At 29.9% G+C, this 20,070-nt stretch overlaps 1 protein-coding gene and 1 pseudogene across 3 annotated transcripts; one reads left to right on the top strand and one right to left on the bottom strand.

The window, feature by feature from the left end:
• Positions 1-1,555: 1,555 nt before the first annotated feature.
• On the bottom strand, positions 1,556-18,972 carry LOC145193759 (DNA replication licensing factor mcm7-B-like). 3 transcript variants are annotated; one of them, XR_016445398.1, is made up of 18 exons: positions 18,703-18,972; positions 18,196-18,272; positions 17,945-18,004; positions 15,791-15,895; positions 12,082-12,215; positions 10,178-10,420; positions 9,795-10,053; positions 9,519-9,600; positions 7,865-7,996; positions 7,444-7,527; positions 7,237-7,323; positions 4,288-6,712; positions 3,987-4,168; positions 2,782-2,865; positions 2,513-2,681; positions 2,338-2,444; positions 2,037-2,105; positions 1,556-1,916 (listed from the first exon to the last, which is right to left on the bottom strand). XR_016445398.1 is itself a non-coding variant. In XM_090068058.1 (18 exons), exons 1-18 carry the CDS (start codon positions 18,728-18,730, stop codon positions 1,784-1,786), a joined length of 2,160 nt encoding a protein of 719 aa, XP_089924184.1. In that variant the 5' UTR covers positions 18,731-18,972; the 3' UTR covers positions 1,556-1,783. The 3 variants fall into 3 exon arrangements, 1 of the variants encoding a protein (XP_089924184.1); XM_090068058.1 differs by having other exon boundaries at positions 4,288-4,412; XR_016445399.1 differs by lacking the exons at positions 1,556-1,916; positions 2,037-2,105; positions 2,338-2,444; ... (1 more) ...; positions 2,782-2,865; positions 3,987-4,168 and having other exon boundaries at positions 4,650-4,776; positions 6,547-6,712.
• On the top strand, positions 16,470-17,458 carry LOC149881225 (uncharacterized; annotated as a pseudogene).
• Positions 18,973-20,070: the final 1,098 nt, after the last annotated feature.

Here is a 20,070-nt window from a genome sequence, read left to right as displayed (position 1 = left end):
GTTAATATATACTTGTGTTTAAGATAATTAGTTAATGCTTTAGATATTCACAGGTCTTTTATATATACCCATTTTTCCTTAAAAACATTATTTTCTTTAAAACTCTTGCTTTTGTTTGGCTACTATGTAAGCATGTCAAAAGATATATTCTATATATAAAACAATAACAAGTTTGGAAGATGCATATTTTAGGCCTTCTGTCAGACAAACGAACAAAAATACAGAACAGATTTTTCATCAAATTTATACAAATGAATGATACAAAACATTTTCCGGAAAATAGATTAAACATAAACAGAACAACAAATCGATGCGGTCGCTTAGACTAGATCTAGTCCATTTTTGTCTGTAAACGGTAAATCTTTGATAAAGGTCGCTATGCTAACTTAAACTAGGTATACTTTGTATTGCTATATTAAGTTAGAAGATTTAAATCATATAAAAATAACTAAACCAGAGGCACAACTTAACCTAAAGTGCAATAAGTCAGTGTTTAATAGAAAAATTGTTACCGACGTTGTACAAATAGATCGAACAGTTAGAGATTTTGTGTGCTGGAACAACTTAGATACTTTAAAAAAGTAAAAAACAAAGTTCTTTTCAAGTTCAAAAACGTGCCTAAAAAAAGAGACAAATCAAACAAGAGATGAAACTCTTCTGCAAATCGATTCAAGTTTGGTTTTTCCATTCTGGTGCTCTGGAAGCAACAGTAGGTTATGTTCTGATTATGTTTAACGAAAGGGTTGAAAAGAGAGAAGAACAGATACAGTATTATAATAAATTTCTATCCAGGTTGAGTGTACAAGTGCCACAAACTATCAATTTTAAGTTAAACAGCGTCGACACTTTTATTTGATTACAAAATTAGAACTATCAGTTCAGTAAAAGTCTTTGTTAAAGAATTTCTTCATTAAACGAAAGTAATGCAAGGCAGCTTATTTTTTTTCTATAAATAAAAATAATCGCGGTTAGCCGAAGATTACAAGCATTTCAAACGCTGTGTAAAAATTGGTTGATTTTTTATGTATGAAGATCAAGTATATCTTGTGGGCTTCAAATTCTATTAATTCATAAAAAGTTGAACAGTTTTGTCGGAATTAAAGGGAGCTTCTATTAAAGAAATGTTTCACCTAATTCAAAATTTGAGTTCCAGACCTTTACATCTAGTTTAAACTGAAGGTGTGTAAGTGGAAGGAAGTTGTAATGATTCATTTTCACTGTTAAGTGTCGAAATTAAAAACAAGAACCATATACTAGTTTTGAACGTAAAAATTGAACCTTTACATTTAATGATAGCATTTTAATCTGTAAAGGTTTTAACCTCATTTCATCTACTGTTCTAGGCAATCAATAAATTGCTGTCCAATATTCACACAATTCTGTATAAATCTTACTAGTGGATGTTTAAAGATATGGGTCCAGATTCGACACCTAATTTCCGTCCTAATTTGCTAGAATTCTTTCAATAAATCGAAAAACCCAACAAATTAATCCCGCCCCAGTGCCGGGATTTTTCCATCATAAAATCAGGCCATAGTAATTAAAGGTAACTTAATTTGAGATTTGCTTAAACTTAGTTGTCATATATGATACAAATACTATAGTATATACATTCATAAATTAAAATTACATAGCATTAATATAATCGTAAACTGATAGATCGTTTGGAAGAAAGACAAGTTTTAAAGCCGATATAGATGTTCTTGCTTCGCTAAAATTTACTCCCCTTCTTCAAGCATAAAGTAGTCGGTCTCTATTTCTAGCTAAGACGTCACCAGAGAGTTTAGACAAAAGTAATACGAGTTCTGGCTTTGTTGAGTAACCAAATATTTAAGTTTTCGTAGTCTTGGAGACAAGCATCAAATTGGTCAGGAGTAAAGCCTTTTGTTAAACACCGTTGTCTTGCATGGTCAACTCTTCAAATAAAAAATGATAAGTTTGAAAAACTTTTAACTAAAAAGCTCAAAACAAAAAAAAAAGAGAAAAAAAAAAAAAAAAAAAAAAAAAACGCAAAATATTTTAAATGAAAGTCTTACTTTACAAAGTTTTCAGATCCGGCAATCTCTCGAATAAGTCCATAAATAGCATCAACAGCACGTGGTTTCCTAAAAATTAATTTAAAAATAATGACGCTTTTATTTACCTGAATGTTTTAAAGCTTTTTAAACTTGATGCCTATTTTTTAAAGATTCAGTGATTAAAATTTCAAAACGTATCTTTTAAATGGATGTTAATACCAACTACAAAAAAGGTTTTAAGTAAACAGCGAAGGTCTACTTTGTTACAACAAGAAAACTAAATATTAAAAAAGAAAAGAAATAAAAAAAGAGAAATTACCTTTGAGGTGCGTCATCATCAGATAGAGAAGCTTTAGACATTTCCATAAGCCGCATAGCTTCATCTATATCTTCTTTTTCAACTGTATCAGCTAGACGAAGGCGTGCCTGAAAATTATCAATTGCTTAACATCTTAACTATGAACAATAATTACATTCTAAATTACTAAACTTACCAATGCTGTTCCAATGCGAAGAACCGCAAGCAATGTCCTAGCCGATGTGAAAGTCATGTCTCTATTGTGTCTTGCTTCTTTCCGCATTTCAACATAAGCACTCACAATGTAATCCGTGAGTTCTTGCGGAATCGAAGGTTGCTTCTCTTTACATAGGGCTATGTAGCGCCTGTAAAACAAGTACAATTTTTATAGAAAGCATTTAAACAATTTTAATGCATAAAACTAACTTCTTGTTACATTTTATAGGAAAGAAAGATTTCAAGTACCTCATTAAATTCATATCCAAAGGGGTATACTGAGCTGGAGGATGGACAGAATTTTGATGGACGTAAGTTACATGTTGGGCCAACCTGTTCAAAATAACATATAATGCACATTTAAATAACAAATGCACATTATTAAAGTTTTTATTAAGACTTTTGCACATTAATCAAAGTTTTTAACAAGACTATTACAAATTAGTCAAGACTTTTATCAAGACTGCTGCACAAACAATCAAAATTTTTAACAAGGCTAAATCAAATTAAGATTTTTTATGGGTAATTCTCCATATATTGCCAATCCTCTGCGCAGGTCATTTTACTTCATACCAACGTTAAGAATTGTTTATAACTGTTCAAAATTTATTTACAAGAATAGCATGAAAAGAATACTTCCTTGTTTGCTTTCTGAATATATTTTGCTCGTGTTTTTATATTCTCTATCACTTTTCTTATTTCCTTTGATATTTAAATCTCTTTTAAGATATTTAAAAGTATAAGCCTCATGAGTTCCCTTCAAAACACTATTATAGAACAACCATAACCTTATTCACTATACTAGCAATTGGAGCAACGCACCAATGTTTTTCTTTCTCTTTCGTTTATTTTCCTAGATTAGCATACATACATACATACATACATACATACATACATACATACATACATACATACATACATACATACATGCACACATACATACATGCACACATACATACATGCACAGTCCAACTTTTTAGGAATATTATTTGGTCAAAAGCGTATTTTGAAATTTACAAGTTCTAAAAAAATATTTAAATTACAAAACATTACTAGCATTGCTCAGCATAGAAGAAGCTGTTAAATAAACTTTAGAAGTGCAATAGCAACAACATCTTTTTCATCTATGTAGGTTTGCTTTTTCTAATTACATTTTTTTTGTATATTCCTAATCTTAAAGCATCTTCTACTACTTACCTAAGGACATTCACCCCAATCTTGATCAAGTAAATAAAAAATGCATTTGAAAATAAAAAATCAGTTTAAAGCTATGCAATGTGGAGATGTTTTTTTTTTCTTTTATAACCTAACCTTCCTTGTTAAGAATTTGCATCATCATATACCAATGCAAAGAAAAGTTAAAATATACTTTCTGCAAAACCAATCAAATAATAAAGATTTATTCAAGATTAAATTTAACAAGAAATAAAATATTCTGCCAACTATTGACTCACAACAAATCATTTGTTCTATTTGGTTTGTCTTGAATCAGCCACAACAAATCAAAGCGAGACAATAAAGCTGCAGGCAATTGGATATTTTGCTCTGCAGATTTCTTTGGGTTATATCGACCATATGCTGGGTTTGCAGCAGCCAGAATAGATACACGTGCATTTAGTGTAGTAATAATACCAGCCTATAAAAATAATTTATATAATAAATCATAGTAATATTTTATAATTCATATGGTAATAAAAGAATAGTAAAGAAAATAAAATGTTAATTTACAATTTGTACTAAAAATATTTAACAAACTTTTGCAATGGATACAGTCTGCTGCTCCATTACTTCATGAATGGCAGATCGATCACCATCTTCCATTTTATCAAACTCATCAATGCAGCAAACACCTTGATCTGCCAACACTAAAGCTCCACCCTCTTAAAAAAATGCTTAACTTTTGTTTTATAAGGTTGAATTTGTAAGATACAGAACTAAAATTACTTAAAGATATTATTACTAAGTATTGATAAATCATACAGGATGTGACTGTAAAATCTGCACCAACACCAGTGTTAAGAGAAAAGTGAAAGTTCAAAATCATATACTTTAAAAATAAATTTTTTATTCTCACATAAATTACTCAATAACACTATTAATCAAAGCTTTTGTCCTACTGTTAAACCTGTCGCAGGTCTTCTTGACATAACTGTTGGGATTGGTGTTCAACGTTTTGATGATGAAGATCATCAGGGAAATGCTGTAGTTATGAGAAGATGCTCAAGGTCTTGTCCTAACATATGCCTAGATTATATAATTGAGCAAACTTAATTCTACTGAACTAGGAAGCCAAAGAATTTATTCTTCAAAATCTGATAGATTTTCCTTAAGTAACACCTGTCTCTTAGGCTATTTGAGGAGCTCAATCCTGTTAGAACATAATACTGGCATCATCTGGCCTGAAATGCTTTTCCAAGATATTTATTTATCCATTTTTTAGCAGCATGAATCCAACTCAAAGCATTAACAAAGAGGCTTGATGCTTTGTTCTGAACTTGAACCTGATATAGTGATCGGTCCAACTGTTAGACACAAAATCCAAAGTAAAAAGCTTATCTATGAACTAAATAATTGGCAGGCTTTTCTTCATTACCCCTTAATATTCTCTTATCATTTCTTTTATTACCCCTTAATATTCTCTTTATTATAATAAGACATGTACCAGAAAAAATCTGCGCGTGTTCTGATGTGGTGTTTACGGAAACCGTACATCATTTAAAATAGCTAATCGTTTTAAAATGTGATTGTATTAATGTTGTTCAAAATTTAAACAACTCTGTTATTAAAACAATTAGCTTTAATTGAAATGTCATCAAATCAAGATAAGAAGCGAGAAAAAATTTTGCATTTTCTCGTTGAAAATCCTGGTGTATCAAACGAAACATTTTCTAAAGAGCTGGAGATTGCTGTGAGAACAGTGCAGACCGTTGTGAAACGATTTAAGGACACTGGTACAATCAAAAGAAAATCAGGAAGTGGAAGAAAAAAATGTTTTGTTAGACGAGATCTTGGTAAAAAGGTAAAAGATGCCTTAGACAGAAAACCGGAGATTTCTGTTCAAACATTAGCGAATAAATTTAAGACAAGTGCTTCCACTATACAAAGAGTAAAGAGAAATTGTGGTTATAAATCTTATAAAAAGAAAAAAGTTCCTCGTCGTGAAGAAAAGCAAGAAAATGTCGCAATTCGATGTTCAAAGCTGCTCTATAAAAAATTATGTGCTAAAAAATCCGGTTTGATTATTGACGATGAAACTTATTGCGCTGCATATTTCCGATCTCTTCCAGGACACCAATGTTATTCAGCAATTAATCGCAAGAAACTGAATTCCAAATATAAATGCATTGGAATGCAAAAATTCGCTAAAAAATTCTTAGTTTGGCAAGCAATTTGTGAATGTGGTGAAAGAAGCTCTTGTTTTGTGACTACGAGACAATTAACACCAAAATATACATAAAAGAATGCCTCAAGAAACGTCTTTTGCCGTTTTTAAGAACACACACGGGTAACCCGTTATTTTGGCCCAATTTAGCATCATGTCACTACTCTGGGACAACTTTAAACTGGCTTCAAGAACATAAACTAGATTTCGTTGAAAAACACTGCAATCCACCAAATTGTCCCGAACTACCTCCTATCGAAAGATATTGGGCTCTTGTCAAAAGAAAACTAAGGTTCAATGTAAAAGAAGCTAAAAACATTAAAGACTTCAAAAATAAATGGATGAGAGCTACCAAGAAAGTCCAGCCGAAGACTGTGCAAAAGCTGGTGTCTAATGTAAAACGCAAAGTGCGTGCGTTCTCACGTACAAAACTTCACAAACTTTCTGAAGTGAAATTTAAAAATATTAATATATGTACTTTCAAAATATGCATAACATTCAATATCGAAATACAATAGTTAGATAAATATCCCTTATAATGTCCGCGCAGATTTTTTCTGGTACATTTCTTAGTGTTAGTGATGATATGTCTTAGATTTTACCACATTAAAAATAGTATAGTCACAATTTACAGACAAAACTTTAGCCAACTCCCTCACAGAACAGACTGGATTGCACTGGATTTTGCTGACAGTTTTAAAAACCTAGGCATCCTCATGTTATTTCACTCCCTGACTTTCTTTCAACAAAACCAATTGATTTATAGTGTTGTCAACAGCTCTTTAACCCATCTTTATTCTGAATCAGAAATAATGCCTTAAAAGTAAAGGTCAATTACAACCTTTTTGAGAATTTCAAAAAAGAAAACATCAATTTTATAGATCTATTTAATGAAAATTTAGATAAAAAAAAAAAAGAAGAGAGAATTTAGGGGGAAAAAAAATCAAGTTTAAAGAGCTATTTAAAATAATGAAAATTATAGTCCCAAAGTTAGTGCTGATTTTACAGTTGCATGCTGTACATAAACATTTTTTTGGGCTAAAAGTCTTTAATGCAGGTGTCAATTAATTTAAATGATTCTTAATATATCCAGAAAAATGATAAGAAAATTTGAAAGTAATAGAGACTTATGGACATTTAAGGTTTATTAGAAAAATATAAAACAATAATAAATTAATGACGACTTTTAAAATAACTGTAACAAACAACTGGAAAATTCCTACTTTTTGAGAACTTTCAGGATATTTTTACAGTTTCATGAAAGATTTTAATTATTTCTAAACAAAAAAAAAAAACAAAAAAAAAAGCACCCTAAAAATTACCCAATGTCATTTCTCCAGTCAAAGAATCTTTTGTAACTGCAGCAGTGAGTCCAACACCTGAAGAACCTCGCCCAGTTGTATACTGACCTAAAAAAAGATACTGACTATTGGAATGATTAAAGCTACATAATGAGTACAAAACTCAAAGGTGATTAAAACATTAAATATTAATTAGATTATTTTTTCTTTTAACAAACTAATACTTACTTCTTGGTGCAAGCCTATCAATATATCCAAGAAGTTGTGATTTTGCAACACCTGGGTCTCCCATAAGAAGCATGTTGATACTGCCTTTAAAATAATTTGAGTAACAAAACTTTATGTAATTTCAGCTGGAAATTAAGTAATATTTCTCAAAATTTGTAAGAACTTCTTATAAGATCTTGTTTTTCTAACAGATTTTTTAATGTTCTGATTACTTTTGCACTAACTTTGAAAATATATTAGTATTTCATATAAATCCTGAGATGCCAGTCAGGTTGAAAACTTCAGGATCATTAGCCTTTATAACATTATGTTAACGGCTTCTAAAATTTTAAGTTCATCATTGGCATATTTAAAGTAATTGGATATAAGAATTAAAAAAACAAATAAAATTATATTATTACAAACCTATATCTATATATACCTCTTATTTTCATTCCATTTGGATTTTTGTCAACTCCTCCTACAAGTAAAAGCAACAATGCTTTTTTGATATCATCATGCCCATAGATCTCTGGAGCAATAGAAGATGCAAGCTTTTCATAAAAGTCAGCCTCTAATTAGCAAGAAAAACAAGTAATCAAAAAACAATAAGTCATTCTATAACAAAATCTCAATATACAATTTTAATACTGGAAACTAAAGTCTAGTTATTACAGGCTGATTGATAAATTTTAATAAATAGATAAAATACTTTAAAGCAAATTGTAAACTAGAGTTTGAACATAAATAAAAATTAATCTACTGTTAATAACTTAACAACTAGTTATTAATTAGAGTGTGTGTGTCACACACACACACACACACACACACACACACACACACACACACACACACACACACACACACACACACACACACACACACACACACACACACACACACACACACACACACACACACACACACACACACACACACACACACACACACACACACACACACACACACACACACACACACACACACACACACACACACACACACACACACACACACACACACACACACACACACACACACACACACACACACACACACACACACACACACACACACACACACACACACACACACACACACACACACACACACACACACACACACACACACACACACACACACACACACACACACACACACACACACACACACACACACACACACACACACACACACACACACACACACACACACACACACACACACACACACACACACACACACACACACACACACACACACACACACACACACACACACACACACACACACACACACACACACACACACACACACACACACACACACACACACACACACACACACACACACACACACACACACACACACACACACACACACACACACACACACACACACACACACACACACACACACACACACACACACACACACACACACACACACACACACACACACACACACACACACACACACACACACACACACACACACACACACACACACACACACACACACACACACACACACACACACACACACACACACACACACACACACACACACACACACACACACACACACACACACACACACACACACACACACACACACACACACACACACACACACACACACACACACACACACACACACACATCCAACTTTTCCATTAACAGAAGTTTCAAATAAAACTTTTAAGTTTTGTAGGGGAGGGTAAAGAGAACTATCATACTCCATGTACTTAATTAACTAATTTTTCAGCAAATCAGAAATTGTAGAACATTTTCTGCAGCCATTGAGTTTTATTTCAATGTGTATTTGGTTGGTACCAATTTGGAATGGCAGAAAAAATCAGTAGTTCATAAAGTGCCTCAGTACTTCCTTCCCTCCCCAATCATTCTTTGGAAACAACAGATTTTGATATTTCCAAAATTGATAAAATATTGTTTATGCTATATTTTTTCTAAAAAACTTGTTATTTTGTTTTATTATCTTAATCACTTGATAACCATAACAATAAAGATTAATTAGATGTCAATAAAGGAAACATCTACATCAAATTGGTCAAGTGATAACAAAAAATTTTTAACCTTCTGAAAGAGATAAAACTTCTTCTTCTGAGAGTTCTTGTTCATTCATTTCTTCCTCAGATTTATTCATCTTAACAATTTTCTATAATCAAATTTTTATAAAGAGAAGCATGTAAAAAATCCTGCTATAAGGAACTCATATTTAGTGCAAACATTGTTATCAATAGAAATGATTTGTAATATAAAATATTATTTATATTAAAAAACTTTAAAAAACAAGATTGTCAGAGAATAAAGGTTTTCAAATAATAATTGCCCTATTAAAAATCAACTAACATGAGCCTCGAATATAGTTTCTGTGTTTAATCCATGTATGGCTGCTGCAAAACCTTGTTTAATCATAGGTAGCAACACACCAGTAACTTGCACATGATCACCAGGCACAACCAATCGAGTGTTGACACCATGTGCAACAACAGTCATTGTTCTTGGTATATTACCTACAGGAACCTGGTCACTATGTTCTTGAATCTTTAACTCTTGATACTTAATAAATTTTGATCCACGTGTTTGTAGGTAGAGTTGACCACCTGACCTAATATTATTAAATGAAAAATCTCATTAAAAAAAATATCAGATACTCAAATCATACAGAAAAATATTCAGAAATATAATACTCTTTAGAAAAATATTAGTTGAACTTTTTGAAATGTTTGTACCTGTTTGTCTTGCAAGCTTGACTTTCGCAATTAATTAATGGCATGAATGTAGGGGAATTGATACACTGGTATGCCTCAGCCCCACAACGATCACATGTGTATGTAGCTACTGACATCACAGGTTTTACTTCAGTGCACCTTGTTACAATCCCACGCACCACAGACAATTTTCCAATCCGCTCAGCTTTAATATTCCTTACTGATTCCGGTTTTTGTTGACTGCTGTGCTTAAACTGAATTTCACTAAAGAGAAATTTAGAGTTATTACTACTCTTTTACAATAATTTTAAAGTGCCATAAATTATTTTTTTAAAATAAAACAGCATATCATATTGATGATTACTGATTAAGTAACAGTTTTTATTCACAAGACTCACTCCAAAAAAAATAATTACATTTGAAAATATAAGAAAAACATTAAAATTACTTCAAGTAACATACACAGGCGACTCTTATTGACACGAAATTTGGTGCAAAAAATTGATTCATAGGTTACTAGTATTGCAAAAGTAACTGGTGTCTTTAAAAAATATCTTTTCATCAAGATAATTTTTTCCTTTTGGCTTAGAATTGAAAAAGTAATCACTATCTTCATTTTTTAGCCACTGACACAAATAAAGCTCTTAAAACTCAGAAAATAAAATTTTAAGAGGAAAGTGTTGTTTTGTAAAAAAGTGCATTTCATAATTACTCCATAATAAAATTTCACTTTTGGCGTAATTAGTAACAATATTTCTTATCAAGTTCTAATAATAGCAGGATTTTTTAAGATGCTAGCTTTACTATTGATACTTTAGAGACTATTTAACTAGGATACTAAAATAGGATAGATTAGAAAAGTGTTTTCTCTTCAAGATACAATGACATTATGACAATCGCTAAAGAAACACAGTACACTAAGGTTGGCATAGATAGAGACCTAGTAAAGAGAAAATTTTGCAGAAACCTTGCAGAAATATTGTAAAAATGCCATTATTATGAAATCTATGATTGTTGCTGGTAAAATACTACAAAAATCTTTCACAAACAGCATGATCAAATAGCTTAAAACCACATTTTTATAAAAACAGTAATCTATGAATCAATTACTTCTCAAACCCAAAAGTGAATTCTATTGAAGTTGTTAAAATTGATAAGCCATTTGAAACTGTCTTGGAGGAAGGAAAGAAAAAGGAAAATAAAGAACCGGGTAGAAAAAAATTAAAATGTGCTTAAATACATCATCAACTTAATGTTGGCTTTCTATAACTTAGTCAAACAAAGTAATACAAACCCAGCATTAAGTAAAGTGGTAAGCATTTTTAAAAGAGTGTGCTGAACTTGGGCTAGCTTTTATTTAGACTGCCATTATGACATTCTTTATGGAATTTGCATGATATCCCCTGTTTTTATCTATCCTATTTTAATCCTGAGGGTGCCTCATGCTTACTCCTAACTCAGGAAAAAATATGGGCAATCTTTTTGACTAATTTATGAAACTATTAGCAGTAAACTAAAATCAATTTAGAAATTTTTAAGCTCTAAGTTGCAGAAGAAATATAATTTGAAGAGCTAGCACTTAAGTGTGAAAAAATAATTGCAGGATTTTATGTTTTAATAGCCTTGTTTGAGAATTCTTTATACTTTAAGAAAAAGAAATGTTGCAATCATAAAGTCTGTTAAAGATTTGTTTGTTATTTTTATATTTCTTTCTGAATATATTCATAAAAATAAAGTAATTAGGTTTTTAGGTTATTTAAAAAATACTTCAATGAAATTCAACTTAAAGCAATAATTAGAATTAAATTCATTGGACAATATTTTTTTACTAGATTCTTTTATATTGTAATTATATTAACATAATATCAGATGTTTTTTTGCTCAAAATATAAGGCTTTTAAATAGCAAATGATTTAGCTACTCACTATCTCCTTAAAAGTTCAGGAGGATACATTTTCCTAGCATCTGCCTGTGATTCACCAGGTTGAGGTGGATGAAGCTGTCGCTCCATCATTAGCCTATGCTCAATAAAAACATCAAGGACATCTTTATGCTCAACCTAGGAAGATTAGATTTAACTATATACTTTGGATGATAAAACATAACTATATACTTTAATAATGCTGTTTTTTTTTTTTTTTCATAAAAAAAAAAAAAAAAAATTAATCAAAACAATTGATGCCAAATATGTATTAATGCACTGAATTTAACCCCCTGTAAAGGTATAAAAACAAAGTTTATTTTTCATTTAATTTTTGCAGAAATAACATGCTTTTTAATACTGTTTTTTGACTAAATAAAAATTAATCTCACTATTAAAAAAGTGCTATATTTTTTCTAAAAAATTTCTTGTTATTTTGTCTTATTACCTTAATCACTTGATAACCATAACAATAAAGATTAATTAGATGGCAATAAAGGAAACATCTACATCAAATTAGTCAAATGATAACAAAGAAATTTTAACCTTCTGAAAGATTTAACTCAAAAATTTGAAATTGTTTCACATACTAGAATTGTTTTTTTAGTATTGCTAATGTTTTTTATTTTCACAAAAGGAGATGAAAATTCAGAGATGCTAATTCAAGTGCACATAAAAAACAACATACAAAATAAGAGATAAATATGACTTTCATGAGCCAAAAACTAAAATTATTTTTGGCTCTAAAATATATCCAACTATGAGAGGAAAAAAAAAACAAAAAACAAACAAAAAAAAATACAAATTGAATGCTTCAGACCAAGAAAATATTACAGCTGCTAGCAGCTTAATAAGCCAACTAGAGTTCATATTCGCCTTTTGATCATCATGAGCAATTATGGGATCAGATAAAAACCTAGTTAAACAACAGCCTTTATAACAGGTTACTTGTTAACAGCTTTTTAATAATTGTTTTCATGTCATCATATCCCTAATTTAAAAAACAAATCCAGGTAAATTTTGTCAATTTAAAATGTATTTCTAGTTTAATGTAGGCTTACTATTATGTCAACAAAACTTTTTTAAAGTGCACAAACTTTTTGTTAACTATAAAACCACTTTTTAATTTATAGTAAATAAAACTTGTTTGTAGCATTTAAATCATAGGGTACATAATTTACATTTTCACAATAATAAATTTCTTTAAAAACAGACAATAGTTTGGTACCATAGAAAGCATTTTCTCCATCCATAAATAAAAAATATAGGGCTTCTTTTATCCTTTTTTTTTTTTTTTTCAGCTTTTTTTCAGACTTTGCTGAAACCATGTTTATTTATTTATCATTATTAGAACCTATATATAAAATCTAAGATAACGTCTGAAAAGGTATGTTTGTCATATTTATTTTAGAAGTTTAAAAAAAGAACATAAGATGTTAACTATAATAGTTGAGATATATAATGTTGATTTTAATATCTAAAAAAAAAAAAAAAAACTTTTTTTCTTAACCAATTAGCTTGAAATATTAAACTTCACTAAACTATAAACATCCAACTGTAATGATCAATATGAAATGATCAATATGACATGCATAACAAATTAAATGTTCAAATAAATGCAAAGACTATATGTTGTTTGGTTTGAGATAATGTATATTAGGGCATTTTCTTTTTAGAAAAACCTTAATTTTCAAATTATAGTTTCTTAAAATAACTATTTCAAAAATTCAATTATGATTTGATTAGATGATTCTATATAATATATTTTTATAAGGTGCATCAACTACCAGTGAAAATTTATTGTTACAGTGTAAACTTTGGTATAATTATCTTCCTATATTCTATAAAATAACATGGGTAATAAGAATTTTGATTAAGTATTTCTGAAATAGCTAACAATTGATAACTTACCTTTACTTAAATTTATCATAAAAACATTTTGAATGCATATATATCAACAACTATAATAAAACAGAATTTAATCAACAATTAAATCTCTTCCACCCCCCCCATGCTTTCTAATGGATAGGGAATAAAAGGGAAATCAAAACAAACAAAAAATTTCTTCATTCTAGTTAGACTTTTGCTTTCAGATTTGTTTAACATGATTTTTTTAAATGATGTAACGGTGCAAATATGTAAACTGAGAATTATCTTTCATATTTTAAGATTTAAAGATAAACTGACTTAACTCTTTTTGGGGTCAATGTATATACTAAAGACAATGCTCTAAATCAGTGTTTTAGATCTAATTCTTTGGCCAGCAGGACAAATATTAGGTATATTTTACATACATTCCATAATTAATAAAAAATTAGTTAAACCTAAACTTGTTTCTGTTAAACATATTTTCAAGTAGCGCATTTTTAAAAGACAGAAAGGAATAATTAACTGTGGCCATCTCAAAGCTGATTGTTTTAGAAAAAGTAGCAGTAGAAATTAAATTAATTTTAATAAGAGTTAATATATATTAGCTACTATATAAAAGTTGATATAAAAGTAACAAGTACATATAACATGATAAGACAAATGAATGATTTAATACATGTAACATAATTATTTGTATAAGAGCTAAGAAACACAAAAGAGAATAGCTTGCTGAAGTAATCAAAATTAATTTAGAAGAAGTCCAACCTATTAATGTTACTAGGAATCTACATAGATAATACAGCAAATATGAAAAATACTTAGACTAGATCTATTGCTACCTAGCTCAAACCTGGTATTCACAAACATCACTAAATTTACATCCTTTCTCAACGTAAAACAAGTTAATAGCTGGTAAGAATTAAGTATCAACAAAATCACTTCATAAAATTACAAAAGAAGGATCAAAATAAAAAACTAAAGTTTACTTGATAACTCAATATCATCATATTCTATTAAATTTAATTTATAGATGAAGCTCAATCACTCACTCTATACTATCCCTTAAAGGCAAAAACTTGCATTTAGCCAAGAAAGGTGGTTTAGACCCAAAATGTAAAAATTTTTTAGAACAAAGTAAAAAGCTACCTCAAACTTCTTAAACTAGTGGCCAGATATTACATTAGTTGAAGGATATGTAAAATATCCATGTGTCATTACGAAAGTAATTCATCATTTACTAAAACCATTTGAAGAGCAGTTTTTATACTCACCAGCCCTGAAAACTAAAAAACTTGCTTTGGGATTTTAGACTCATCACCAAGAGCCTCAATTGAGAAATCTTTTAGATGCTATCCTTAAATATACTTAGCTGAATATAACAGAGTGACAAGAGAAAGAGCTGCAAAAACAAGTAATTATAGCCCTTAAAAGCTGGAAATATGCCAACTAATCAATGAGCATCTCTAGAGAAATCTGCTGCACCAATCCTGTTATAACTATCACAAGACGCTTGTTCTTAGTTTGATACATCACATTTAGATCTGGCTGATAAGCACAGTAATAATTGCATCATATAGAACTTATATTTTGAAAATACATTTAATGTAAAAAAAAACATACGATAAGAAAAGTGTTACATGGTAGCAATTTAAGAATTAAAGGGTTTTTATTTGATCAATTTAGAATCAGTAAACTTTTCCTTAAAGTAACTGATAGCAACATATACAATAACAAATACAATGTAATATGTAAATTAGTCCATTAAGATAAAAAATTAAAAATTTAATTAAAAATTAATCTATTTAATTAATAATTGAAAAATCAAAACATATAAAAAAGCTAACTTCTCTTTCTTTATAATCAGGAAGCATTTCAAACACAACATCTGAAAACAGTTGTGTGTAGCGCCGAGTATTGCTGACTATATTCTCTGCCAACTCAGGGTTTGCCTAAAAAAAGTCATTAAATTAGGTGTCCAATGCCAGAACCAAATTTGTGAAAATGTCCTAGAACTGAATTGTGTAAAAACTGCTTAGAATCGAAAAAGATTTAACTAATTTCTAGAATCAAATTTATTGAACATAGAATGAGATGATCGAATATCATTAAAAGTTTAATCAAACTAAAAAAACTTTAAAAAAATCCAATTACTTTTCACAACCAAATAATCTAGCATCGATTTTTTTACAGTCGAATTTGTACAATCAATTTTTTAACAATCAAATTTGTAATTTTAAAACTTAATTACTTTTCACAGCCGATTAATTTAGCATCGAGTTTTTTTACAGTCAAATTTTTTACAACTGTAATTTTAATGCATTTGTGATGCAATTCAAAGACAGCATAACTTTTTCAAACTGGTTTTAATGTTAAAGGTTAAAGTGTACATGATCCTTCAAAAAAAGGTTTTTATTATTTTCCCAAATAATATATATTTTTTGTTGTAAAATTTTATGCAAACATCGTAAGATCCCACGAATGCATGTGAAAATATATCAAGCTTTGTTTAAATTTAATAGCAAAATGGAATACAGAAAAATTGAAGGTGACAAACGGAAAACATTTGTGTATGTTGCAGGGGACATTGGGTACAAAAAAAATAAGGAAAACAATCGTTTTGTGTATCTCAAGTGTAAGCACCATCATCTTTGTGACAGAAGTGCAAAAATAGTTTTGTTAACTAATTTACTTGAGACAATACATGGTCACACTTGTGAAACTAGGCCCAAAATTTTGATCATCTTCCAGCTCTTCAGAAATTACATGGCTTCAACTACACAGCTACTTTTACGTAAAATCTACAACAAGGTCATCCAGTCCTCAAATGAAGGTGTTAAGTCTGCACTTACTTTCAGAAAGTGTGAACAAATTTTACAGAGTGCATGAAGAAGTCGCTACAACACAAACCCTAAATCTCCAAATGAAGCAGTTCTAAACATGTTGCAGCCCAATCCATTTTCTATCATCTACAAAGGCCTTGTAGAGTTTGAGGATCAAATAGCTTTGTTCTTTTGTTCTTCAACACTGCTGACATATTTGTCAGGTAAATCATTTTTAAACTATAATTCATTTCAATATCAAAATGGGGGAACCTAACCTTAAGTAATTTAAATGTTAATAATTTCTCTTTTTCAGAAACCACTATCCTGTTTGTTGATGCTACATTTCGTGTGGTTCCTACCATCTTTCATGGTGGTCAGCTGTTCAATATTTCACTGGAGTTAGGAACAATGATCGTGCCTGTTCTGCATGTCTTAATGACTGGATGAAAAGAAGGTCTCTACCTATGTGTTTTTAAAAAGCTTCACAAACTTTCTCCAACTTTAGTGCCACAGACTGTGATGGCTGACTATGAAACTGCCATTGGAAACTCTGCCAAAGCTATTTTTCCAAACATAAGAGTAACCGGTTGCAGATTTCATTATGCCTATGCCAGCAATGTGCTGAAGCTATTCAAAGTAGTTCTATTAATCACTGTCCATTATGCAGAGGACCAACAGCAGATTTTATAAATGTGTTTATTTAATATACTATTTAATATACCATTGCATACATTAAATTTTTTATTTGTTTAACTGATTCGATTCTAGAAGATTTGGTTCTAGATGGTAGTTCTATATTATTTGACTGAAACAAGTTTTAATAACTTAATTAAAAAAATTCGATCCTAAAAAATTCGACTGTAAATGATTCGATCCTAACAAAGAAAGTTCAAATTCGATTCTAAATAGCTTTGATCAATAAAGAATTTGATCGTCTCATTCTATTCTATTTAAATTCGGTTCTGACATTGGACATGTTAAAATACGTATGGTCCTAAACATAAACTAGTACAATAATGATTGGTTAAATCAAAATTGTGCAACCGTAAGTAAGTTACTTTCCATCCTCTCAAAACAATATCTCTTTAAAAATTATAACAGAACTCTTAGTTTTTCTTAAGTTTTAGTTCTAAGTGCTCACTAAATAATGATTGAATAGAAATATAAAAGGTTTACATCTTGAACATCATCTAGTTCAATGCAAAGACTAGTCTCTTCTCTATGAGCAATTTTTACCTGAAAAGATTAAAACAGTAATAAAAAAGACTAACTAATAATAAATACACACATATAGTAATAAACCATTAATAGATTCTGCTTTTTTTAAGCTAGCAACCCAATATCTTATAGCAGTAACAAAACTGCTTCAGTATTTATTTACTATGAAGTCCTTAAACTTGATAGTAATTAAAAAACTGTAAGCATACCAAAGCATTTCCATATTTGAAATCTTTACCATTCACACCATCAACATAGTATTCAGATAGAAACCTTCGCACATGATCTAAGAAAAATAAATTATTTACAAGAAAGCAGCTCACAATATTTCTGCATTTGAGAATTTTAAAAATGCTTAAATGAAAGTGATGTATTTTTTTCCTCAAGATTTATTAACTGCTTTTTTTTTTTTTTTTAGTTTTTTTTTTTTTTTAATTTTTAAGATGTTAATATTTAATGGTCAAACATTTAGCCTATGAAAAATTATTATCCCTTTTTCTGATCATTAAATTGAAAAATAAACTTTCCAACCATGAGTTGTTAGATTTCTTGTTGTAATTTAAATTCACAATGAAGAGAGATTCTGCTTTACTAAGTTTGTATTATAATATATATTTTTTATATTTGCTTTATATATATATATATATATATATATATATATATATATATATATATATATATATATATATAATAAAAATCTGATCTTTAAATCATACCTTTTTCTTCACTGTAATCTTTAGGCATTTTATTAGTTAGCTGACTTATACAAATCAAAAATAAAATCTACCTTAATTTTGAAATTAAATTGACACAAAATAAAATAATAGAATATGATAATCGTAGAGCTTAATTCAGTTACTTATGTATTGTATTTATTTAAAGCTAGATATCTATCTAATCAAAATGATAACAATAACAAAAAAAAATCTTCGTAGTTTATTGACCAGCAGAAGTCATCTACAGCCATAGAATCGCAGTTTCAATATGATTGTTGTAAATTGGCGGGAAACTTTAGCCGGCGCTTGGGCTCTAGATTGTCTCAGAAAAGAAACCTCCATTAATATTTACTAGGGATGGCTGGTTACTAGGGTACAGTGAGATTTATATGTTTTAGAAAAAAATAAAATTCAAGCTTAAAAAAAGGTGTACTCCTATGTAAAATTAAACTTCAAGGTAGGTTTGTTATGGACCACTTTTTGATCAGAAAACGTCTTGATACCCAAATTTTCATATTTACATATTATTAAAATGAAAAAAACAAATTGTTATAAAGTAAACAAAAATATTTTTTTTGTAATAAACTCTCCTAATAAGCGCAGCGCCGAATTAATTTTAAAAGATATCTTCACTTGGCTCTCCGCTGTATAAAAGCTTTATACAAGATCGAAGTCTGTTACTATTTTATTCGTTATTAGTTATTTAATCGAGATATTTATAAATGTCGAAAGTTAAGACTAGATCATCCACCAGTGCAATTTCAGATTTTATTGGACCTGGAAAAGATTTTATTCCTAGTGAGCTGCCTACAAACAGAGCAGTTATTCAAAAAGGGATTTTACTAAAAGAACTGTAATATCAAGACAACTAAATTCTATGTTTGCTGTATATTTTCTCATAATGTTCATACGCTTGTACAATTTAAATATCATTTCTAAATTCATTGTGCACAATGAATTATGCACAACGAGCCATATATAGTCATTGAACTACATATTCATTGTGCACAATGAATTACACAATGACGCAACTACAACACCCCTTGATCTCTAGATCACAAAGTCTGCATATCTATTCGGGAACTTCCGCATTCACATCGATTTTCGGTGATTCAGGTTGTCCGCAATGGGTTCTTCCGATCCTCTAGTAGGCAAATCGGCTGCGATGGGAACAGGACGGACGTCCGATATGTGTCTCGGCAATCCATTGATCTCTACCGAAACTCCTCGTCCTTCATTTGTAACTTTTCCTCTGTTCCATTCGTTCGTACATTTCGAGTCAGGTGGTTTTACAAATACTTCTTGTCCTTGAAAATAATTGTGGAGAACTTCTTCGTTGGTTTTCGCAGAAATTGTGTGTGGTTTCAA

This window comes from Hydra viridissima, unplaced genomic scaffold, assembly GCF_058129835.1.
Source record: "Hydra viridissima isolate aposymbiotic clone 2 unplaced genomic scaffold, HvirCarnegie_v1 scaffold_12, whole genome shotgun sequence".
NCBI lineage: Eukaryota > Metazoa > Cnidaria > Hydrozoa > Anthoathecata > Hydridae > Hydra > Hydra viridissima.
This window is presented reverse-complemented; position numbering and strand designations above follow the sequence as displayed.

Excerpts from the sequence above, each read along its gene's own strand:
- LOC145193759 (XM_090068058.1), bottom strand. The coding sequence starts at position 18,730 with ATGCCTAAAGATTACAGTGAAGAAAAAG. Across the intron at positions 10,421-12,081 it reads CCTGAACTTTTAAGGAGATA|TGAAATTCAGTTTAAGCACA; the intron begins GTGAGTAGCTAA and ends ATTTCTCTTTAG. Across the intron at positions 1,917-2,036 it reads GGATCTGAAAACTTTGTAAA|AGTTGACCATGCAAGACAAC; the intron begins GTAAGACTTTCA and ends TTTTATTTGAAG.